Source organism: Zeus faber (genome assembly GCF_960531495.2).
Source record: "Zeus faber genome assembly, chromosome: 6".
Lineage (NCBI taxonomy): Eukaryota > Metazoa > Chordata > Actinopteri > Zeiformes > Zeidae > Zeus > Zeus faber.
Genome location: NC_137201.1, coordinates 34,982,778 through 35,008,119, shown reverse-complemented (window position 1 = coordinate 35,008,119; position 25,342 = coordinate 34,982,778). Strand labels below are relative to the sequence as shown.

At 47.5% G+C, this 25,342-nt stretch overlaps 1 protein-coding gene across 1 annotated transcript; it reads left to right on the top strand.

Annotated features, from left to right (window-relative positions):
* The first annotated feature begins 617 nt into the window (after nucleotides 1-617).
* Nucleotides 618-24,437, top strand: ankrd27 (ankyrin repeat domain 27 (VPS9 domain)). Its single transcript, XM_080001786.1, has 28 exons — nucleotides 618-758; nucleotides 2,695-2,817; nucleotides 6,507-6,617; nucleotides 6,692-7,006; nucleotides 7,411-7,470; nucleotides 7,613-7,666; nucleotides 7,742-7,807; nucleotides 7,947-8,023; nucleotides 8,219-8,340; nucleotides 8,793-8,871; nucleotides 9,189-9,288; nucleotides 9,654-9,746; nucleotides 10,311-10,426; nucleotides 10,551-10,630; nucleotides 11,170-11,285; nucleotides 11,447-11,539; nucleotides 12,283-12,480; nucleotides 12,730-12,783; nucleotides 14,509-14,619; nucleotides 14,796-14,840; nucleotides 14,965-15,075; nucleotides 15,213-15,407; nucleotides 15,513-15,632; nucleotides 15,717-15,890; nucleotides 16,070-16,163; nucleotides 17,369-17,438; nucleotides 22,589-22,637; nucleotides 22,904-24,437. Exons 2-28 carry the CDS (start codon nucleotides 2,716-2,718, stop codon nucleotides 23,813-23,815), a joined length of 3,717 nt encoding a protein of 1,238 aa, XP_079857912.1. The 5' UTR covers nucleotides 618-758; nucleotides 2,695-2,715; the 3' UTR covers nucleotides 23,816-24,437.
* Nucleotides 24,438-25,342: the final 905 nt, after the last annotated feature.

Below are 25,342 nucleotides of genomic sequence, written 5' to 3'. Positions count from 1 at the left end.
ATCTTGTCACGGTCTCTGAGTGCTTGTTATTATTCACGTGTAAGTGTTTTATAGGTGTAGTTTCCACTTTCCTTGTGTTTATTTTATTATTTTACCATAACCCCCCCCCCCCCCCCCCCGGGCCTCCACTACAGACGAAAACTGCGACAATACCAGTCGAATATTATTAGAATTTAAAGACCGCACCAAGATGGCGGCGGTGTTAACGTGTCGAGGGGGTCTAGGGTTCAAGCTTTTTTAAAATCTTTATTTTACCTTTTATTCAGCTTATTCTGAATATACAAACAATATGAATGTTCCTTTCCAAGTTTCACAATGCCGTGGTGTTGTGGATCTGCGCGTGTATCGTCTACAGTGAACTGAAATCATTATAATTATTATTTTCTGTAACATAAGATCATACGTTAAATTGCTATTTTATAAACTATCCACGTGCGCCAAAAACACAATTCTAAAAGTTAAATTCCGGCGTTTTGAGACTGTATTTATAATATGTTATATCTAGATATATAGATAGATATGTATGTGTGTTTTTTTTCTATTTGATTTCCTGCTTTTTGTTTCTATTTGATTCGCTGCAGCTCAGATTCCCTGTTTCCTGCTCAGACCTGGCAACCCACCGCCCAGCCCGCTGCTGTCGAACTAAACGGGATGTAAGCTTTTAAAACCACGAACTGGTCCCAACAACATGAGTTAAACATGTTGAGTTTGGTTCGGACTCCGGTCTGGATCATCTGCTGCTCCAACCGGGTGAACTGGTAAGATCTGCACCACAGTGAACAGATAGCTGCTACTTAGCTTAGCTGCTAGCCCCACTGTGCTAACCACATGAAACGGAATGTCAGATGAATATGAAATCTGTTGTTTAATATTCATATTGTGAGGACAGGAACAGGTGGAGCAGCTGGTGGGGCTAGTTAGAGCCAGGTCTTCTCTCCACCCTCTGAATATAGATGTACCTGCTGTGTCTAGATTTTTATTGGATTCCTGGTTTTCTTTTTATTCCTTTTCCTTCTTCCACTGCTCTGGAACGACATCATCTGGGACAGCCCAGCTCCAGACTTTCACATGGAACTCTTTGTTTTGGGCATTTAAGCGGCTCAGATTTCTCTCATTCTACTGTGCTGTTTTCTGATCTGAGCTCATTATAAAACTATAAAAGAGTTGAATTGAATGTGATCCAGAGCAGCCTCCACAGGCTTCCACGGAGCTCTGTGTGTTCTGGACATTAATCTGCTGATCAGCAGATTTTAAGCTGCTTCACACCCTGCAGCGCCCTCTGATCCGCACACACCCAGTGAGCCTGGACCTGAGGGGCCCTGGAAGTCCCTGGATTCTCTGTTACACAGCGATGGACCCCAATAGACCTCTGGACTGTGAGCTTCCTTCCTGCCTCGGTCTTCAGACGCCGTGTAATGTGATGCCGCCCGGAGCTCCAGGGGAGATGAAAATTCCTTTGGCTGCAGAGAACGTGTTGTGATCCCGGGGTCACGAGGGGCCAGGAGGGGCCCGGCTCCCCTCTGCCAAGCTCGGGGGCTGAACCCAGGAGTCACGTGATCGGTTCTCCAGAGTGGTGTCTCTGGTGCCGGAGGAGGGGATTCTCCATTCTTCTTCTGCTCGGCTTGAGAAGGAGAGATAAAGCTCCTCTCTGGACACGCGGACCTCCGGCCGTTCGGTGGAGTGAGTATGGGAACCCAGGACTCCCATAATGCTCCCTGATCTGAGACACAGGGAGGTGGGCAGGTGCAGCTGCTTTAGCATGTTAGCTCTGTGTGTGTGTGTGTGTGTGTGTGTGTGTGTGTGTGTGTGTGTGTGTGTGTGTGTGTGTGTGTGTGTGTGTGTGTGTGTGTGTGCAAAATGTATCAGTAACTTGTTGAGCAACACGAAACTGTCGTTTCTGCAGAAAGCAGAAGTGGGCTTGGTATTGATGGGAATTCCCGTGGTCGTGTTTCTGGGCAACAAGCTATGAAATGATGGAGTGGGATCTTATGATTTCTATTATTAAGCTCAAATTGGAAACATCAGTGAAATGGAAACATGGATGGAAACAGTTTGGTACCAGGACAAATGTTCATGTGAGATTGGTTTAGGCTTTGGCTCATCTGATCAACAACAAACTTTGTTCCATGTGGTCCTTACCACCAACGACCACAGCACAGGAGTCCAGGATAGAGGCCGATTTCCTCTCCTCCCTCCACCCTTCTCCACTATTTTCCTTTTTCATGGGAGTGTTCTCTTATTCTGTTCTTGCCCTGTAGCCGTGTGTCGTCAGCATAACTGTGGTAGGACGTGATGCAGTTTCTGTTGCGGTGGCTGTGGCTGAGCGTGTAAAGAATACAATAGAACAGGCCCCAGAATCGACCCCTGCGGGACTCCACCTTCGAGATTTACTCATTGAGCAGCTCCTGGAACTTGGCCGATGGGAGGCGTGTTGCGTATGGTCTTTCATCTGCACTGTCACGTTCATAGGACGTCTCCTGTCTGACCTAGAGGATGTTCACCAGAGCAGAGTCCTAGATGGGAGGTCCCCGTGTGTCCAGGAAATCAAATGTCTTCGTTAGAACAGAATAAAGTCTGTGTGTCTTCACTGAGACGGCAGAGACGTAGAAGAGACACATTAGACATGTTGTACAAAGTATAATTCCACTGAACCGCTTGGACTCTGAGAAGACCTGTGTTGTTGTTCCTCCGCAGGAGCTGGACGCCCTGCTCCTGATGGCGGCCTACGATGAGAACCTCCTGCTGAACCCCTTCTACCAGGCGCTGCAGAAGCTACGACCAGACCTCAGCCTGCAGGTGGCGGAGCTGCGTGGCGTGGTGAGTCCCTCCGTCATACTGCACCCAAACGCCCAGTCAGCACACCGCCCGGCATCTCCAAACCAGCAGCCACGGCAGAACCTCGGTTTGACATCGTCCTTAAACTAAGATGTTTTACTGTGATCTTTGATGGATCACATGGGAACTATCCAGATTCTGAATTTCAAAGGAAATATTTTTTTATTTTTTACAAACTCTGATCTTTCCTCTGAAGTAGCTTATCCTTGGCTCACAAGCTGTTTGGTGGAAAACAGCGAGGAAGCTGAACTCTCCTGAATCGCTGAAAGGATGATGTCTCTTCCAGGGGAAGCACCAAGAGGCTTCATCTTCCAGTATTATGTGTAATATATCCTGTTTACCTTCATAACAGGGTCAAATCATATTTTACACACGCACAGCCACACACACACAGGCACACACACACACACACACACAGGCACACACACACACACACACACACACACAGGCACACACACACATACATGCACACACAAACAGGCACACACACACACACACAGGCACACACACACACACACAGGCACACACACACATACAGGCACACACAAACAGGCACACACACACACACACAGGCACACACACACAGGCGCACACACAGGCACACACACACAGGCGCACACACAGGCACACACAGACACACACACACACACACACAGGCACACACACACAGGCGCACACACAGGCACACACAGACACACACACACACACACAGGCACACTGACAAACCGACATGGCTGGTCTTCTGGTAATGAATTGAATTAACGTTTTACAGTGAGAGCGCTCATTCCCTGACACACTGACTCTTTGTTCTCGCAGCTCAGATGGTTCTAGATGTTTGCAGATAAATTTAAAGCAACTTCCCACAGCCAAGATAATTGCAGCTTCAGCATCTGATTGGCTGAAATGAGTACCAAGTCATCTCATCTGAACACTTCAGGCAGTTCCATGCTGCAGGTGTTCAACCAGAGATGTTCCTTGTCCTTCCATCATACCGTCAGTAGGATCCTTTCCCTCCAGATGTTGGAAACAAGGTGAACGATGGTTCCTCAGACCAAGCAGGGTCAGGTTGTGTCGTGTTCATGGTTTTATTTGGACTTTAAGGGCAATTTCAATACAAATAAACATTAAAAGTTCATATTCCACCACTAAAAGTCATCACATGGAGACTGGAGCCTCTGATCCAGACGGACCTCCTCCACCAGGGGTTAACTCATGGAGTTGTTTTCCCTCCAGACAAAATCAGGTCATGTGATGTTTTCAGACGAGTCAGTTTGTGGTTCGCATGGACGAGTGGACTTTTGGGGCGTGGAGGGTGGAGTTTCATCGTTGAAGGCCATGAAATCAAACCGTGTCAATGAATCAGGAACATTAAACCAGATGCAGCAGAACCACGGAGCTCAGAACATCTCCACTGGTGATGATGATGATGATGAAGCTTGTGTCCAGGTTAGTGAAGTAACGTTATTAAATTTCACAGTGCAGTATCTCCCTAAATACTGCGTTATATGGTATTTCGCAGTATTAATCCCCCCCCCCTCGCTTTTCTGTATATTAATTTAATAAAAAGTCGATATTGAAAAAGAACAGGTGGTGAAGCCTGACGCGGCGCAGCGCGGGAAGGTGCTTGTCGTGGCTCTAAAATTCACAGAAGAGGCAAAATAAGGACATATATATATATATATATATATCAAAATCTGATTTATTTGTTAATTGACGATATAAATTTTAATTCACCTCATGTGGCCACCGCACGGAAGCAGACGCCAAATGCTGTAACAATTCATCCAATGAATCATTTCCCGAAGCCCCGTTCTGCCATGTTTGTTTACACTGGCTCCCATGCGCGGGAAAGTAACGTAAAGTACCGTGTCGTAGAATATCGGCATGAAGCAGTTCTGCTGTTGCCACTGTAATCAAAGATGGTAGTAAACGTCTGCTAAGGTGAGGTGAATTAAAGTTGACATCTTAAACCCCTTTCACACGGCGCCAAAAACACGGTAACACCCATGTGGGGTCTCTGCCCACAGCTAGGGCTTTAGGGAGGGAGACGGAGTCCTTTTTGCCACGGGTTGCTAACATGACATGAGTCTTTATTATATCGAGGAACAAAAGGCTTGCAGGCCAGAAGTAGTAATAATAATAATAATAATGGTTTCGGGCGCAGGAGGAATGGTGTTCTGCTCCCTGTCTCGGATGCTGCGCTCGTCAAATGAGCGTCGCCTGGCTCTGCCGGCCATACAGCCACGGCAATCCAGGCTATTCTCATTTGTAGTTCCACGTTGGTGGAACGAGCTGCCAAAAATGACCAGAGCGGGGACCTCCCTCTGTCTTTAAGAAGCACTTGAAGACCCAGCTCTTCAGTGAGTACCTCCTGTCCTAACCTACAACTACTTAGCACCACCTTGCAGTATTTATTGTTACACTAATGTTGTTGTTACACTAATCTCTGTCGCAATGTGGCTTGAATGTTATTCTCCCTTGTAAGTCGCTTTGGATAAAAGCGTCTGATAAATGACTAAATGTAATGTGTAATGTCTCCTGGTTGGCTGACGAGCTCGTGCTCAGGTCCCCTCTGCAAGACAAACATTAAGAAGGCTCCCTGCAACGAGTCGGCCCCATCAGCGTCGCGTGGGCACTGATGGGGCCGACATGAGGCAGCTTGGTGGCCGCGGCAAAAGGAACCATGCTGTCATCTGTAGCCAGTGCTTGGTCCGCCACAACCCACTAACATCTGCCATCTTTCATTAGTGGGAAAGGTTACACCAGGTTTCAGTTCCTGGTCAAATGACCCTGCAACAAACCCGGGTTTTTTATGGGCTCCACCTCCGATCGGCTCTGATGTGAACATGACACCCGGGTTGACTCGCTAATTTTGGTCCCTTTACCTGCGCGATCAGTCGCTCTTGAAGTTCCTGACGTTGGCGCGTTAGTAGACAGGAATATGTGTACCATTCTATCATTTTATATCTCATTTAGAATCCAGAATCACAGCTTATTGACTGTTTTCCGCATGTGGGACCATGAAATGTTGTTAATGTGGATGGCAGCGTAGCCGCTCCAGCATCGCCCCAAGCCAGTCTCCGCCCCCACCGAAGGACCGGTGCACACACCGGCCCTTGCTACTTCTACTGTAGTGTTGGGTCGTTCACGAACGATCCGATTCTCTCAACGGCTCTTTTGTAGGAACGGAGGGAACCATGTCTCGCTTGGTGATGAGTCGTGGTTTTTTCTTTGTGTTTTTTTTTGCCAAGTTTTAGGGTTTTATGTTGTTTGTTTAAGTCATTGTATCGACTGTTTTTTTTGTTTTGTTTTTTTCCAATGAATCACACTGGAACCGTGACACGCCCCTTTTCCGGCATGTACAAATACACCAGAATTTCTTTTTCAGTTATTCTGTAAATGGGAAAGGCATCGATAGGTTATTTTAGCAGGTTTCTCGAATTAAAAACCAAACAAAAAAATAAATAAAAATGGATAAACTCACAAATTTTAGTGTATATTGGGTATTATATTTTGCACATTAAATCTATATCGTGGGCATGTTATTACAGGGAAAGGCTTACGCCACAGAACTGTAGCTGCATGATAGGCAGTAGACCCTAAAACGGTATACCGTTACCTCCGAGTCCAGGTTCTGGATCTGGTCACACTGTGGTTCTGGTTCTGTCCAGGTTCTGGTTCCTTGCTGTGGAAGTCTGACGTCCAGCAGCTTTACAGCGTCTCAGTTTGACAGTTATGTTCTGTTTCCTGTGGAGGAAGGATACCGGACCGCCGATGCCAAGGTGAGACCACGACCATGTTCCTCTTAAATCAGATAGTTGATGGTATGGTTATCTTATGGTACCGTATGTTGCAGGAGGTCCACATCCAGGACAGTCGGGTCCTTTTGGGTCGGGAGCCGTCGTCCTCTGTCTCCGTTCTGTTTGAGGAGACATTCTACAATGAGCAGGAGCAGAGCTACAGCCTCCTGTGTGTGTCCAGACCTCTGGACCAGGACCAGGACCAGGACCTGGACCAGGACCAGGACCCGGATCAGACGGTCTACTTCCTGAGGAACGTGGAGGAGGTCCGGGACTTTCTGGGCCAGAACACCACCAAGCTGGACAAGCTGATCGGAGCTTTCAGACAGAGCTTCAGGGAGCAGGAGAGAAAGGGACTACAGCATCACATCGTATGTACACACACACACACACACACACACACACACACACACCGCACACGCTCCACACGCACACGCTCCACACACACGTACACGCTCCACACACACACACACACACACACACACACACACACACCGCACAAGCTCCACACGTACACACTCCACACACACACACACACACACACACAAACGCACACGCTCCACACGCACACGCTCCACACACACACACACACACACACACACACGCTCCACACGCACACACACACACAAACGCACACGCTCCACACACACTCGCTCCACACACACACACACACACACACACAGACGCACAAGCTCCACACGCACACTCTCCACACACACACGCACGCACTCAAGCTGCGTAATGTTCAGTTTTCTAAAGAATGTCTCCTTCACAGGAAGCAGCGAATACTCTCTGCACTAAATGTCTTCAGTGTCTCCTGAGAGACAGTCGCCTGGTGAGACACCTCCTCCATCACCACAGTCTGAACACCTGTATCACAGCTACAGTCTGAACACCTGTCTCACAGCTACAGTCTGAACACCTGTCTCACAGCTACAGTCTGAACCTTTATCTCAGTTCCATTCTGTGTCTTCCAGAAAGTTCTGGCCAAGCAGGAGCTCCAGATGTGTCTCCTCCAACAGGCGGTGGAGGTAACCTGCTTCCTCCTGTCTCTTTGTCTCTGCACGTTGTCCCGTCCGTCCTCTAAACACGTCCTCCGTCCTCAGGTCTATGTCCATCATGGAATCAATGATTTGCTCTTCAGCTTTGTGGGGTCTCTGGAGTCCAAGCAGGTGCAGTACCACTCCACCTTCTTCAGGGATCTTTCTTGGGTTTTGTTATTTTTCATTACGTTGATGTTATATTTTCCATTTGAGTCGATCAGTTTGGTCTCTGTGTACTAAAGCTGTGGTGACTTTGTCGTGTGATCAGGACGCGTCCTTCAATAAAACCTCCAGGAGCCTGAAGGAGCTGCAGCAGAAAGACCTGGGAGTGAAAGCTGAGCTGAGGTGCTTCATCTCATGACCTTCTGCTCTCCTGTCGTTCTCCATCGTTCTTCTGTTGTTATACTAGTTCTTGAAAACAGAAGTCACAATACTTGGATTTACCTCGCTGAGTTGTGACTTCTCTGTCAGAGGCGACTTCCAGTACATGACTGGATCAAATCAGTCGTATTGATGAGTTTCCTGTCACCATGGTTACAGTGTGAACCTGCCCCGTGCCCGGCGGCAGCTCAACCAGCTGAACCGCTGCAGCGCCCCCCTCCTCAAGCTGCTGTGCCTGCGGGCCACTGCCCTGTCTGTCATACACACCCCCAACCACACAGGTATCTGTCTGTCTGTCTGTCTGTCTGTCTGTCTGTCTGTTAATATAGCTGTTGGCATGGGCTGTTCAGCTCAGATCAGTGGTGCACACAACGTGCACAGTGTCCTTATTGTGTTTGTCCGGTTAGTTTAGGAACAGGAGGCGGCTGTGTGGACGATCTGCTGCGGATTACTCAATTACTCAGTTGGACAAACAGCCGGGGGGGGGGGGGGTGGTTTGTGTTTTCTAAAAAAACAAAAAAAGAAATAAATTTAAATGAATCATTAAAATAAAATCAGCAAAATAAGACATAAACGCTAAATAAAATTAGGGATACAGGAATCCAAGAGAAGCAGCACCCGGTGTTTGAGTTGAGAGGAACCAAAAGAGGAGGAGCTGTGGAGGCTGTGGTTCTCACTGGTTCTCGCTGGTTCTCACTGGTTCTCGCTGGTTCTCGCTGGTTCTTCTTCTCAGTTGGCATTGAGGCCGTGAGTGCTGACGACCTCCTCCCCGTCTTCCTGTTCCTGCTGCTGCATTCTGACGTCCTTAACTGGTGAGTCTGGCGGTTGCCATGGCAACATAATATTAAAACATTCAATTTTATCAGTCATCCCTGTTGAAGGACAGAAATATAACCATATCTATTTCTAAAATACCTGGATGTGGAGATCAGGCTATCCCAGCATGCATTGCAGCTACCAAGTGGTAACATCGAAAAGGAAACGTTGACTCCTGGTGACCTTTGACCCACAAGTGGTTACTGTGTGTGTGTGTGTGTGTGTGTGTGTGTGTGTGTGTGTGTGTGTGTGTGTGTGTGTGTGTGTGTGTGTGTGTGTGTGTGTGTGTGTGTGTGTGTGTGTGTGTGTGTAGGGTGTCTAATCTGACCTACATGAGGAGTTTCGGCATATGTAGCCGGGACGAGCTGAGCTACTGTCTGAGCACTGTGGAGGCTGCCGTGCACTACATCACCGTAAGACACACACGCACACTGTGAGAGACAGACACGCACACACTGTGAGACACACACACTGTGAGACACACACACTGTGAGACACACACACTGTGAGACACACACACTGTGAGACACACAGTGCATCTGGGTTTACTAGAGTCTGTGGATTTCGATTTTGATTAGAACCGTAGAAGTGTTCAGCACCACTACTGTTATTTAACCTGGAAGTTTGGTTTCGTGTATTTTCTGATCCATATAATTTTTCCTCCTGTCACATGTATCATGTGACATGTGATCAACACAGAAACACCGACCAATCACCATGGAAACCAGGTGTAAACAGATTTCACACTGATCCTCGTCCTCGTCTGTGTTTGTTCCAGGACTCCGTGGAGTTGAAGCAGAAAGCTCTGTCCAGAGAGAAGATCAGTTTGCTGTCGCTGGATGCACCCACACCCGTCCAGCGCCTGTTCCAGGTCGGCATGGCAACCATACGACAACATGACCTCACGATAACACATCACCTGACATCATAACTCTGGGGGTCTCTGCCCACAGGTTAGGGTTAGGGAGGGGGACGGAGTCCTTGTTGCCGCGCTGAGCCAACATGGCGAGAGTTTTTATTAAGTGTTGAACAGAACGGCTCCCTGGCCACACGTATAAATAATAATTACTACTACTACTACTACTACTACTAATGATAATGATGATAATGCTGAGGATGGTTTGGGGCGCAGGAGGAATGGTGTTCTGCTCTGGATCCTGGTCTCTGACGAGCCCTACCCCCCTGCGAGACAGACACTAAGAAAGCTCCCTGCAGGAAAGAACCGTGCTGCACCGCAGCCGGTGCTTGGCCACGCCCCTTTGTCCACCACAATAACGTTATACAACATCACAAGCACACACAGGACATACTGAGGTGTGTGTGTGTGTGTGTGTGTGTGTGTGTGTGTGTGTGTGTGTGTGTGTGTGTGTGTGTGTGTGTGTGTGTGTGTGTGTGTGTGTGTGTGTGTGTGTGTGTGTGTGTGTGTGTGTGTCAGCACGTAGCGGCTGGGGAGGAAGAGGAGGTTCAGCGGCTCCTCACTCAGAGTGATGAAGACGCCAAGAAGTGTCATCCTCTCTGCTCCTGTGATCTGTGCGACCTGCAGCTGTCTGGGTACAAGTACACACACTGTACACACACCTTAGTACTATATGGGTAGCTATTACTGTATTACTATTGTAGTCTTGTAGTACTATGGTAGTGTTGTAGTACTATGGTAGTGCTGTGTCTCTTCCAGGCTTGGAGAGGCCCGCACTGTGTCCTCTCTCTCCACGGACGAGCGAGGCTTCTCCGCCCTCCATGTGGCTGCTCTGTGCGGTAAGTTTTATTTTGTTGTATTCATAGTTACGTGGAAAACTTCAAATATCTCAGAGTGAATTAGAATAGAATAGAATTTTGGCTTAACTGAGTATTGAGCCTAAAATCTACTGCATGGAAATACCACCGTCGTCATGGCGACAGTGCCTCTGACGGTGCGTTGACGGTTCTGTGTTGACGTAGTAGAACACCTGAGCACGAGGTGGCAGCAGGGGGCAGGTGTGTGTGCACTGTTTACAAGGAGGATCAGTTCAGTTTAATGGAAGTCAGACAGAAAATCAACTGAAAGAAACACACAGTAATGAACAATGAAAGACAGGTTTACTTTTAAGGTGTTTGGGTACAAACAGTTAAAGTGCCCAGTATTAAACAGGACAGAGTTTTATTATACAATTTTTTTTTTTCAAACCTCAGAAGGATGAAAACATTTAGTGTTTGGGAAGATGACTGTTCATTTAAAAGTCACTTTGTCATTTCAGGTCAAATCTCCATCTCCTTCTAAAGCACGTTGAAATGAAAACTTTATGTGTGTGTGATAGGCCAGGCCCAGCTGATTGACCTGCTGGTCTCTAAAGGGTCAGAGGTCAACGCTGTAGATCATCAGAATCTTACTGCACTTCACCTCTCCTGCCAGAGGGGGCACCAGGGAGTCACTGTGAGAGCACACACAATACAGTATATTCTCATAATTTGGAGGACAATAGAACCAAACTTGATTTCATGTCAGTCTTGATACCACTGAATTATACATTTTTATAATCATAAATGATTCTAGTCCAGTTGAGGAGTTCTACATGTCTCTGTCGCCCCCTGCAGCTGCTGCTGCTGCACTACAAGGCAAACACCGACGCTCAGGACGACGCCGGGAACACTCCACTGCACCTGGCGTGCACGTACGGGCACGAGGACGTACGTCACACACACACACACACACACATCTACACACACAGCATCTCTGGCACCTGTGTTTTCTATCGAACCCTCTTATTTTCCAGGTAAAATGTGTCCATGGTTACAACAGTTATAAAACAGTCAATTCAGCTCAATAAAAATGAGTTGACATGTGAAACAGTCGTCCTGCTCAGAGAACAGCTGCAGAGTTCCTGCTCCACAAACACCTACACAGATCTTTTTGAAAACAGTATTTTCTCTGAGTTTTGGCCCCGTCCACAGGACTGGAAAGAACTGGAAACAAAGCTTTTGGAAAAGGCCTTCCAGGGTGGAGGGTTTTCAAAACGCTGTTTTCCGTGTATTGGTGTGGAGGAAGTAAAACGGAGCTTTGTTGAAGACGTCGTGACCTCACTTTTGGTGTTTGCACGTGCACCAGGAACCTGCGAGCCACGCCCATCTTGGCGTCCACACCGACTCCATTTAAAGCTTAGAAGTGTCCACCTTTAGGAACGGCGTCCGTACAGTGTTGTGTCAATATTATGAGGAAGCTCAACACGCCGCGGCCTCCTCATGTTCTTCTGTGATGTTCGACATCAGGTTTATGGGATGTGATCGCCCCCTGCTGCCCTGGGGTGCATTACAGCGTTTTAAATGTTTTTTTCATTCTTGTGTGGATGGAGAAATGTTTTTGTTCTAACACAGGGGACAAATGTCTGAATGTGGACAAGGCCTCTGATGCGGTGACTGTGCCTCCATTGCAGTGTGTGAAGGCGTTGGTGTACTACCACGTGCACGGGTGTCGGCTGGACGTCCAGAACGAGCGCGGCGACACGGCGCTGCACGTGGCGTCGCGCTGCGGCTTCAGAGGCGTACTGCAGGTTCTGCTGGAGAACGGAGCCAGAGCCTCTATTTGCAACAAGCAGGGGGAGAGCGCCCTGCAGGGGGCGCTCAACTCCACGGTGGGACATTCGTTCATCCACCCATCACCCAGTACTCCACCCGTACCTCTGTCTACTTGTACTTCTTGACCTCATGTTTATGTGTTTCACTGCATTTCACACCATGCACCACGACTCCACCATGTTAGAATCAAAACTTGGAAAATATAAATAGAGTAGAAACACAATTGTGTCCATGTTGTAAAATGTAATAATGAATCCAACGTCACCTGATTTCCCCCCGAATGATCTCCTCTTATCTTGTGTCAGATGGTGTCTCTGCTGGAGTCCAGCCTCAGTCTCTCCAGACTGAGCAGAGTGGATGTAAGTCTCAATTTACAACCTGTTTTTCATTAGAGAGAGAGAATCTTTATTTAATCATTTTATAATGCTTCAATGTTTAACCAATGAATACTGTTTCAGCCAGAAATGGCCGCTGCTCTAAAATTCACCTCAAAATTGTGAGATATGCATATTTAACCTCGTAAAAAGGTAATTATTTAAAATAATCATCATGTCATGGACTCTCATTACAAACCTGAGCAGATATTCCAGTTTTTTGTTTTTTGTTTGGGGCACGTTTCCTTTGGTATTTCACACGGGATGCACGATTGTGAAATTCTGGGCCGATATCCATTTTTGAAATAACAATTTAGCCGGTAGCCCATGCTGATACCAATGTTTTCCGAGTTCCCCTGAACGCAGCATCACTTCCTGCTTTGAGCGCTGCAGAGAGCCGTGTCTGCGTCGTCTAACATCGATGGGTGATGGCGTGGTTCTCTCAGATAGATGAAAAAATAAGAAGTAAAAAATGCCTAAATGGGTCGCCAAATAGACCTTGGCTGCTGTTGATACACCTGGGTGTCCAAGTACAGTCTGTGTGGTGGAGGAGCCAAAGCACCTTAGACAGATGTGTGATAATTATACATTTAAGTGTTTACATTCACATTTTACGTAGAAATGATATTTACATAGATGACACGAGTTAAGGGTATATAAATAAAATAAATAAAAACTGGACTAGTAATGATGTTGACAACAGACGAGGAAACTTTTTTAATCCTTCCTTTGGTTCCGTTTTTCCAAATACAAAGTCATTGCACTTTTACAATGATTGTCCCTCTGCAGTTTCCGTAGTCCTTACTGTGATTTGACCCTTTTTGTCCCTCCTGTCACTCCATACCTCCATACCTCCACATTGACAGGGTTCCGTTCTGCTCTTCTCTCGTCGGAGCAGCTTTTTTAGTCCTGGTTGTCCTCTAACAGGCGGGGCAGTCTGCGGTGCTTTAGAGGCGGAGTAACACCGCTTTCTTACCGTAGTTGTAGCTGCGTGATTTAAAGACTTATGACTTAACTTTGGATTTACTCTTGCTAAAGGAGATTTCTTGGTGGACATATTTTGTGACCTTGGGAACTTGGAACCATGACTTTTGTTGGTAATATTTGTCTTGCCAATGACGCTCATTATGACCAGCTCCCCCAGTGACCTCAAAACAGTCATATGAGTAACTAAAGTCAAATTGTTTGTAACAACAAGACAGCACATTGGGTGAATGTATCAAGCACCAGGTTTGTGTTGTCCAGAGTATTTCTCTCCGCTGACTGCGCTATGAACCGTTCAAAAACAGATTTGACATTATGAACTGGTGTAACTGCAGGCACTGAACTGTGACCCCTGGCAGCCGTCTGATGATGTTTCCAGCTGACAGTCTTCCCTGACTAGAGGGGGGACCATGCTATGTTTCCATTCCATCAGCATCGCCTCAATTTTTAACCTCTGCCTCCTATATATAGTAGCTGTGAGTTCATCCAAACCTGTTCTCCTTTGTGGTCAAAATGGGCTCCACATTGCTTATCGACACAAACAAAAACATCAAGACGTTGATGTTCTTTGTAGAAGTTCATGAACCCAAATTAACCACCAAGTCAACCAGCCGTTTAGTGATGATCAACACCCACATTTGTGTCAAATCGGTCCAAAGATTACAAGGGTTAAACTGTCTCGGAGCTCATCAGCTGCTGACCTTTGACCCCCTCCCCGCCCCGCAGTCCAGCACTCGCCCCGCCTCCAACTGCAGCAGCAGACGCTCGTCAGCGTCGAGCGTTTCCTCCGCCAGCTCCGAGACCAAACTAGAGGGGGCGCCAGTTCGCCACAGAGAGGTCAGTTCTACTTCCTGTTACTGCCAGACCAACTTCCTGTTTACAAATGTTGAGCATTTAGGAAAACAGTGAGATGACTCCTCTGCAGATCTTTTATCAGAACTGAATGTAGTTATTAGCGTAATCAGTTGACAGAAAGTGGTGTCACAGGAAGTTCCTGTGTGATTGACTGACAGGTGGAGAAGCTGCTGCGTGCGGTCGCCGACGGAGACGTAGAGATGGTGAGACGTCGTCTCTCTGTCGATGTCTGTCTGTCTGTCTGTCTGTCCATTGTTACGATAGGCATTTCAGATGGAGAATTGAATAAATTCAGTTGGGAGTTTGTGAATGGTGGTGTGTGTGCAGGTGCGCTACCTGTTGGAGTGGGTGGATAAAGACGAGGAAGAGGAAGAGGAGAGTGGGAAGGAGCTCTGCCACCCGCTGTGCCAGTGTGCTGCCTGTTCCCCTGGCAACCAGGTCACACACTCAAGACTGTAAATATTCTAACACTCAAAGATGTAACATCGGCCTAAATTAAGGGTGTGTGTGTGTGTGTGTGTGTGTGTGTGTGTGTGTGTGTGTGTGTGTGTGTGTGTGTGTGTGTGTGCTCACAGTCCCTCAGTGTGCACACGTCCTCCCCTGCGGTGAACAGCAGCTCTGCAGACGGCTTCACGCTGCTGCACGTGGCGGCGCTGCACGGCCGCGCTGCACTGGTGGAGCTGCTGGCGCGACACGGCGCTAACGTCAACGCACGCAACGGCCAGCGCTGCACACCGCTGCACCTGGCCTGCCAGCACAACCACACGCAGGTCTCGGCATGCTGGGAAAATAACTTGACAGCCTTGATGTTCGGCCAAAGTGAAAGTGCTTCCGAGAGTTTCCATGGTGATGACATCACTTCCTGTGTGTGACAGGTGGTGGTCTCGCTCCTGGAAGGAAACGCCAAACTCAACAAGAAAGATCAGTACGGGAACACGGCGCTGATCCTCACCTGCCTGAGAGGACACCTGGAGGCCGCCAGCATTCTGCTGCAGGTACACCCTACCCATTCATCCACCCTTCGTCCATTATCAATTCATCCACCCTTCATCCATTCATCCCTCCCTCCCTCCCTCCAGGGCGGAGCCTGTGTGAACCTGTCCAACCAGAAGGGGAACACGGCGCTCCATGAGGCTGTGCGGGGGGGGCACCATGCGCTGGTGGAGCTACTGCTGCAGGGGGGGGCGGCAAGCCACCTGAGGAACCTCCAGGACCGGACCCCCCTGGACTGTGCTCTGGAGCTGGGGGGCAAGGTGGGCTCTGAGGGAATGACCAGTCACTACTGTGATCCGGCATCTGTGGTTCCAAAAATGAAAGGTTCTTGAAGATGACTGTGGTGCGGCACGGAGGCTCCGCTTTGTGGTGGCAAGCTGAGATCAACACCAGCTTCTATGCTTCTATGAAGCAGTGACGTCTGCTCCTGTCTCTGCAGAACCTGGAGACGCTGCGTGCTCTGCAGAAGGCCTCTGGTCTTTCTCCTGAAGATGAACCCATCAAACTGCTCTCTGTGCCCCGTGGAACTCTGGGTAAGGAGCTACACCACAGCCGCACACGACACTACACGCTGCATGCTATGTACTACACGCTGCATGCTATGTACTACACACTGCATGCTATGTACTCAAGATTCAAGAGGTTTATTCGTCACATACATATACATACTTCCATACATAAACATACTTCCATACATATACATACTTTTATACATATTTGCAGTGAAATGTCAATGCACCCGGTGATTATGCACAATATGTTCTAGACTGAACACAGTAGCTTCCTCATTTCTACTTGTCTAACTAACTGATTCCTAAAAGGTTATGCAGTAAGTAAGTCGAATAATAAAGAATAAAATAGTTCAAAGGTAATGTAGAGTGGGGGTACAAAATAGAAATACAGGGAATAGACTTATGTATATTGGATAGGCTATTATGTATATACAGATGTGCATTAAAGTGGCATGTGAATCAAGTGAGGTTGTGTGTGTAGAGATATACAGTACAGTGGACAACAGTACGGCACAGCAATACAGTAACCCTGAACAGAACAGCAATACAGCACATTATGCAGTATCCCAGAACAGTGATACAGTATGCAGTACAGTATGCAGTATCCCAGAACAGTGATACAGTATGTAGTACAGTATGCAGTATCCCAGAACAGTGATACAGTATGTAGTACAGTATGCAGTAACCTAGTACAGTTATAAAGTATGCAGTACAGTATGCAGTTACCCATAACAGTGATACATACTATGTACCACATCATCATGTAGCTCCTCCACATCCTTTCAGCACATTGTCATGACAACGCTGCTGAGAAACAGCTTCTCACCCTCACAATGCATTGTGGGATACTATGACGTACTGAACACGTTAACATGCTGCCTTGGTGAAGTAAAAGGTATTTGGATCATTTCAGACACAGCAAGTCTCCTGTCGTCCCAGCTTTCAGTAGTACTTTCAGTAGTACTTTCAGTAGCACTTCCAGTAGTTTAATAACTGCAAGAAGTTTGCTTTAATTATAAAATCAACTGATTTCACAGAATAAACACATTGTTTATTACAATTATTAAACTAAAACCTCCAAATGTATAGTTCATATTTTAATACCACACCTTGTTAACTTGTAATCCTAAACTTCCAAATAAAAGTAATTATGAAGACATAACCAAGTTCCAACAGTAACAGTTGAATAATAAATAATAATACAACTGAAACTTCATATGTTTCAGCTCATTCTTTCGTGCAGCGTCTCAAACTTCAGGATGGAACGAGAAGCAGAAAGAAACAGTCAGTCAACAGGTCGGTCAAACCACCACACTGCTAGTTAACCATCACACTGTTAACCACCACACTGCTAGTTAACCATCACACTGTTAACCACCACACTGCTAGTTAACCATCACACTGTTAACCATCACACTGCTAGTTAACCATCACACTGTTAACCATCACACTGTTAACCACCACACTGCTAGTTAACCATCACACTGTTAACCATCACACTGTTAACCACCACACTGCTAGTTAACCATCACACTGTTAACCATCACCCTGCTAGTTAACCATCACACTGTTAACCATCACACTGCTAGTTAACCATCACACTGTTAACCCCCACACTGCTAGTTAACCATCACACTGTTAACCACCACACTGTTAGCCATCACACTGCTAGTTAACCATCACACTGTTAACCATCACACTGTTACCCATCACACTGCTAGTTAACCATCACACTGTTAACCATCACACTGCTAGTTAACCATCACACTGTTAACCACCACACTGTTAACCATCACACTGCTAGTTAACCATCACACTGTTAACCATCACACTGCTAGTTAACCATCACACTGTTAACCATCACACTGTTAACCACCACACTGTTAACCATCACACTGCTAGTTAACCATCACACTGTTAACCATCACACTGTTAACCATCACACTGCTAGTTAACCATCAAACTGCTAGTTAACCCTCACACTGTTAACCACCACACTGTTAACCATCACACTGCTAGTTAACCATCACACTGTTAACCACCACACTGTTAACCATCACACTGCTAGTTAACCACCACACTGTTAACCATCACACTGCTAGTTAACCATCACACTGTTAACCACCACACTGTTAACCATCACACTGCTAGTTAACCATCACACTGTTAACCATCACACTGCTAGTTAACCATCACACTGTTAACCACCACACTGCTAGTTAACCATCACATTGTTGTATTTCAGCGTTACACTGGATTTTTTCCACCTCACAGATGCACAGTCGAAAATTGGATATCAACAGTCACATGTGACCCCGGTGCCTGGGTGCCAAACCTATATAATGACATGGGAGCTGGGGCTCGGTTCCTTCAGATCCTCTCGCCTAGCAGGAAGAAACCTAGGTCGAAAAAAAAGAAAATCTTGTTCGGTGATGAGCTTACAGTCTAACCCTTAAATAAATAAAAAGGAACAGCTTCACACAGTGGCGCAGTGTGGGGTGTCGTCGGTGATACTTGGTCCCCAGACGCTGAGCTCTACAGTTTGACTGCAAGCACAGAAACCAGCAACACCACGTTGAACGGGCTTCGGTATCCTTAGTCTTTGTGTACGGTTCAAGCCAGCGGACCCACTCGGGTTATCCTACACGTCACCAAGACACGTAGACAAGGACGAAGGTAGACACCCTGACAGTGGAGATGGCTCAGATCAAGTCACTCATCCTCTTGCTCCAACTCGGACACGCCCCAGCCGAGCCAGTGGGTGCTATTATACCACCACAGTCTGAGAGGTTCCAGGAGGACGACACCGTGTCCATTACTGCTTCCGGCAACCTGTTTGACGAAAGGGAGGAGGCAATATCCTGTATCCCCACCCTTGCATTGAACCCAGGCTCCGACCGTGGTTCAGTGCCGGTTTTTTGAGAGTTATCAGGAGGGCCTGAAGTCAGCCATTTGGATGGCGTTGGCACGCCTAGAGCTGTACTTAACCTTGGTCGTACCCAGCCCCACCTTCTTCAAGCAATCCCTTCAGACGGCCACTCCAAGTGTTCCCCTGTCTCCATGTGAGAGCGACAAAGTTGTTGGGCGGACCCCAGGTCCCTTTTCTTCCATTCTAGTGGTAGCAGGGCCTTGGTGGACGCCGGAGGCCAGCACCTATGGGGTGGATCACATGCCTGTGGAACTCCCTGTCTCACTTCATGCTTTCCTTGTCCCAAACCCTACAGACGTCAGGTGAGGACACCTCAGAACCGAGCCTTAGTGACACATCACTGCAGGCCTTAGTGTTCATGGGGAGGGAGGTTGGCAGGCTCATGTCTACACTAACCCTGGCTCGCAGACAGGTCCGGCTCCCCTCTTTCCAAGGCTTGTTGGCGAACACTGAGCACCCTCCCAGTGGTCCTGGGCCAGCTGTTTAGCCAAGCAGCACAGCAGGCTCTGGAACGTACAGTGCAGGCGAGCTAGACCAGACCAGAGCAGTTTGCAGGCTTCAAGTTCAAGAGGTTATTTGTCACATACATATACATACAGTTATACATACTGTATATGCAGTGAAATGTCATGACACCCGGTGATTACACACAACAAGCTCTATAAGCTCTAAAAATACTAAAATGTGCATTATCGACACAAGGTGCTCACGCAGGCGGCTGCAAAACTTACCTGATATATATTTATCTGATATATATTTATCTGATATATAGGTTACCTGATATATAGTTACCTGATATATATATTTATCTGATATATAGTTTACCTGATATATACAGTATTTACTTATATTTATTTCTGAGGGAACAGGGCCTGAGCGCCCAAGACCAACCGTCGGAAGACTATCGCAGTATGATAATACCACCTTGATTACTGGAGGGATTATGCATCAGACCTTTGGGTCAAGGAGACCATGTCCAATGGGTACACCCTCCAGTTCCGACGTCAGCCCCCACGCTACAACGGGATCAAAAGGACAACTGTCAGAGATCCCTGAAGCTCGCTAGCCCTCAGCCAGGAGATTTCTGCCTTCCTGGGGAAGGGCGCCATCGAGGCCGTAGGTCAATACCCTTGGGTCTCCTCTCGCTACGCCCCTTCCAGATCTGGCTGAATGGTCTTCAGCTGTATCCAAGGCGGCACAGGGCCAGAAGTGTGATAGTAACGGAAGATTGCCTCTCAGCCTTGCAGCTGTGGACGGGAAGAGCCTATCTGTTGGCAGGCGTCATCTTTGGCTCGATCCCCTCTCGTCAGGAGGTGGTCACCACGGATGTGTCAAGATCAGGCTGGGGAGCTGTCTGGCAGCACAGGGCTGTTGGAGGTGTTTGGGACGGCCCCTTATAGGTCAGAGCACATAAATGTCCTCGACCTATGGGCAGGGTTCTTGACTCTCTAATGCTGCTTTCCATATCTGGAGGGCAGGCATGTCATAGTCAGGACATACAATACCTCTAGGGTGTTTCAGATAAACCACCAGGGGAGTACAAATCCAACTCCTTCCTTTGGGTTTCACAGCAGCTCCTGATGTTGGCCTTCCCTCGCTTTTTGAGCCTGAGACCAATGCACCTCCCGGGGTTTCAGATCAGGCAGTGGATTTCCTGTGACGTCAGGAACCTCCCCCGGGGGAATGGAGACTCCATCCTGAGGTGGTGAAGGAGATATGCAAGTATCGGTACAGCAAGGCGGAGATGTACCTTTTTGCCCCAGAGTCCTCAGCCCACTGCCCCTGCTGGTTTTCCTTGATGGAGAGGACCAGCCTGCTAGGCCAGGATGCTCCTCTATGCCTTCCCCCCTCAGATCCTGGCAACATTACACAGAGTGCGTCAGGGCAGCCACAGAGTGTTGCTAGTAGCCCCGAATTGGCCAGGGAAGGCCATGGTTCCCAATACTTTACAGTCTCCTCGAAGGGCAGGCCTGGCACCTTCCCAGGAGCCTGAACCTCTTCTCCCAATTGGGAGGTCAGGTCTAACACCCAAATCCAGGACAGCTGCACTTTTGGGTTTGGCCCCTGAGGGGCTGGAACCACTGCTGTAACCAGGCGGTAGTCCGTACCATCCTAAACTCCATCAACAAGTTCCCTCCGTGTGCCAATGGAGGATATTTTCCGACTGGTGCGCGTCAGAAGATCCAGAGCGCCTTTCGGTGCCCATAGTACTACGCTTCGTGCAGTGCATGCTGGAAGGTAAGAGGTCACCCTCCACCCTGGTGGACAACCAATGAGTAGGGTCACTTGGGTTGGTCACAAGATTCCTAAAAAGACCCTGCACTGTTAGCAAAACCTGTGTACGCTGGAACTCAGACACGTCAGGAGTTATCCTGTTCCCAACCTATCATTCCTCCCAAATAGGCTCTCCCCCTTCCACATAAGCCAAATCATTGAGTTGGCAGCTTTCAACCCACCACAGGATGGAGGCCGCGAGCAGGCAAGACTATCCTGTCCAGTTAGGGCCCTTGGAGGTTATGTTCACACGACGGCAGACATTCCCCGGACAGACCAATTATTTCTTTGTTATGTGGGGGTGTAGGAAGGGTTCTGCACAATGCAATATCCCATGCGTTAGGGCCCACTCTACCAGAAGTGTTACCGCATCATGGGCAGCCCTGAAGGGTGTGCCATTGAGAGACATCTGCACCGCAGCTACTTGGGTATCTCCCTGCACGTTCCCCAGACTCTACCAGGTCAACGTCGCCGCTCCCAGTGCCATAGGAGCATCAGTTCTATCAGGGCCATCAACAGATTACATGAGGGGTGCTGGTTCCTCATGACCTTGTTGCTCTGTCATGCATTGTGAAACACTGTCTCTGGTTGTCAGTAAGAATGAAATCGAATGAGAGTTATGTATGTCACTACAGTTCTATTAATTCTGGATGACCGCCAGAGTTCTGTCACTGAACCATAGCGAGAAGATTCCGTAGGAACAGAGCCCTGGGTTCTGGGGTGGCACCCTGGCACCAGGGGTCACATGTGAGTTTGTTGATATAAAATTGTCTAAGCACAAAGTGAATGATCCAGTGTGAAACACTGCCTCTGGCCAGAATTCATAGAACCGTATTTACATTTGAAACTCCCATTAACCATCAGACTAAAGGCTTGATTCTGCTTCTCCACCTACACATAGTGAACGTGAAATGAATTGTTGGGAGACCTGGGTGTGGCTGTTTTCATTTATACTTGTACAGCTTTAGTGTAGAACATTACGTGTCCACTGGGGGGCAGTGTCACATTACGTGACATCATCCGCAAGTCACTCTTCTATCTGCACCATTTTATTTTCGTTTTTTCGAACCCGCCTCCCGACAGGAACTCGGACAATTCATGTGTAGGTCCGCAGAGACGTTTACGTGGACCTACTAAGAAGCATAAACCAGGCTTCACTTTACTTTTACCTACATCTACCTTGCGCCCCTGGTGGTGGGTAGCTGAAGTACTGTACTGACGTGGTTTCCCTGTGTTTCTGCAGCATGAGGAGGTCGTCTCCCAGCCTCCCCTGCGTCTTTTCTCCATCCCAGGTAAGAAACATGGACGACGCTGAAGTTTCAGTGTTCCTGACATTGTTTCTCAGGGTTTCCAAAGATTTCTCTGGTGCTCTTTTAATTTTTAATCAAGTGATTCAAATCTTTACTCATCGGGCCCAGATTATACAGACGGGAGTGACTTATTGAGATTTAAGGCTGTTAATTAGTTTATACTGTATTTACTTTGTAACTGTAATGAGCCCTCAGAGTCACGGAAACTGAGCTGTTCCTGACAGACTCCATCTTGTTTGGACCTTCAGGTGAGTCAGGAGCGCAGGAGGTTGAAGCGGGGCCAGACGGTGGACAGCAGCGGTTCCTTTGGACCCCAAAGGAGCCCGGACGGGCTGAGGACCCAGGAAAGGCCCCTGAGCCGCTGCCAGACTCTGGAGCCCCAACGGTCCCCACAGCAGAGAGACCGACAGCACCCCGAGACAGACCCTGCGCCTGTTGTACCCTGCACCCAGGACCGTCAAACAGACGGGTCTGAACCTTTGTGTCTCACATACGACAGGAGCGATCACTCTTGTTCACCCAACAGTCACCCTCCCCAAGACGGAAATGGTCAGTCATCGATACAGCCCCCAAGTATCGCAACAGACATCAACACCGCCAAAGACATCAACACCGTCACAACTGACGTAAACACTGTCCCAGCAGACGACCATTACGATGCAGCAAATGCCAACAGCCTCTCTGCAGACGCCAGCACCGTTGCAGCAGACGTCAACACCGTCAAAGATGTAAACACTGTCGCAGCAGATGTCAACACCGTCGCAGCAGATGTCAACACCATCAAAGATGTCAACACTGTCGCAGCAGATGTCAACACCATCAAAGATGTCAACACCATCAAAGATGTAAACACTGTCGTAGCAGTCGCCAGCACCATCACAGTAAACAGTAACACCATCGAAAACACCAACACCATTGCAGCGGATGCCTACTCTCTCACAGACTGTATCACTAATGTCCAAGTGAACGTCAACAGCGCTACAACAGATCTCCACACTGTTGGAGACAACACCACAACAGACTGTAACAACGCTGCCGTGGCCATCGGCAGCATCACTGACGCTCCTGATGGTGAAACTAGGACTCCCCAAATGGAACAGAAGCTGAGGTTGTTGTCTCAAACAGGAAGCAACTCAGATCCACTTCCTGTCCCACAGTGACGACTAAAGCTCCACAGATAGAGATTATTTTTGGCACTTTTCCTTCAAGTCTTCATTAAAAGGGAAGGAGCTTTTTGTTCAAACACCAGGAGGTGGCGACGAGCTGCTGTTTAATTTGACTTGATACTAAACATCAGTTTAGATTTATTACGTTTATTACATTGGATTCTAACGTTGGATCTTTTTCACCCTTTAAATCATTCTGAGGAATGTTGTTGTTTTTACTTTTGTATTGATTTTATTTATGATTCATGTGTTTTGTTGGATATTATAATGAATGGTGAGAGGTTCATTGGTTTTCTTTATTTATTCAAGCTAGCTAGTTGATAATGAAATGGCTTCCAAAATGTTATTGTTGACATTATATTGACACCACATATAGGACAGTGTCTGGAGCCTGGTGGTCTGCATGCAGCACCTCAGCTCAGACCTTTTGATCTCACACATCTCAGATGATCTTTATCTCTTTATTTTAAAGTTTGTTAAATTATGTGTTTTACAAAATGAATCACTCTTAATTATTTTTGTACCACAGTATTTCATTTTCTAGTTTTGGACGTTAAGAGATGCGTGACAGCAACGGCTAAATATGAAACATTAAAAATAAAAGGCTTCCATCTGCGAGGGCTTGTTCCTCTGGTGCTTTAGCTACAGACAGAGTATCGTCAGCAGCTCATTCTAAACTGTGCTCAAAAAATAAAGAAAAGTCACATGGAGCCTCAGCTCCACCCGGGGCAGTCTGTCAACGGGTGGAGCGGTGGGTGGGGCCTTCAGATGGTGTTTTGTTGGGTTCCGAGCGGCGCCCGTTATCATGGCTCCGCTGTGCCACATCCTACACCTGGATGCCCAGTGAAGCTTAGAGCTGATAAGGAGGCACCGTGGGGCAGGAGGAGCGTGGCTCAGGCAGCCTCCACCCTCCTCCACCTTCCTGAGCACTCAGTTCAGAGAGGAGTAGAAATAAATTCACTAACACCACACTGGTGCTTTTCACTTAAACAGACAAATAGGAACTCACAGTTCAGTTGTGTATTAGTACTTTAGTAGTAGTAGAACTGTGGAAGTAGTACTGTTGTTGTAGAAGTAGTACTGTAGTTGTAGTAGTAGTACTGTAGTAGTAGCAGTAGTATTGTAGTAGTAGTACCGTAGTAGTTGTAGCAGTAGCACTGTAGTAGTAGTAGTAGTAGTATCAGGATCCTCTGCTCCTCAACACCTCCAGGACAAACAGGAAGTAAAACTCTTCAGATTGTTGCTGCTGAACAAGTAAACAGTGACTTGTTCCTGTACTACACTGCAGCTCCTGACAACAACAACAACCACAACAACAACAAGGTGAAGATTTGAACTCACCTCAAACTGTTGCCAGGATTTCCACCTGTTCATGAAATTTTACTTTTTAATACAATTATGTTTTTTTTACTTAATTCTGGAAACGGAGGGTCAGATGAAACAAACTCTTAGTGCTTGTACTGCACCACAGTACAGAGACAGTACACAGTACAGTTCAGAGTACACAGTACAGTACAGTAC

What these genes read in the sequence shown, in the direction of transcription:
- ankrd27 (XM_080001786.1), top strand. Translation starts at nt 2,716, where the DNA reads ATGGCGGCCTACGATGAGAACCTCCTGCTGAACCCCTTCTACCAGGCG. An exon ending in AGGGACTACAGCATCACATC is followed by an intron (nt 7,007 to 7,410) that starts GTATGTACACAC and finishes TCTCCTTCACAG; the next exon opens with GAAGCAGCGAATACTCTCTG. An exon ending in CCGACGGAGACGTAGAGATG is followed by an intron (nt 14,841 to 14,964) that starts GTGAGACGTCGT and finishes GTGTGTGTGCAG; the next exon opens with GTGCGCTACCTGTTGGAGTG.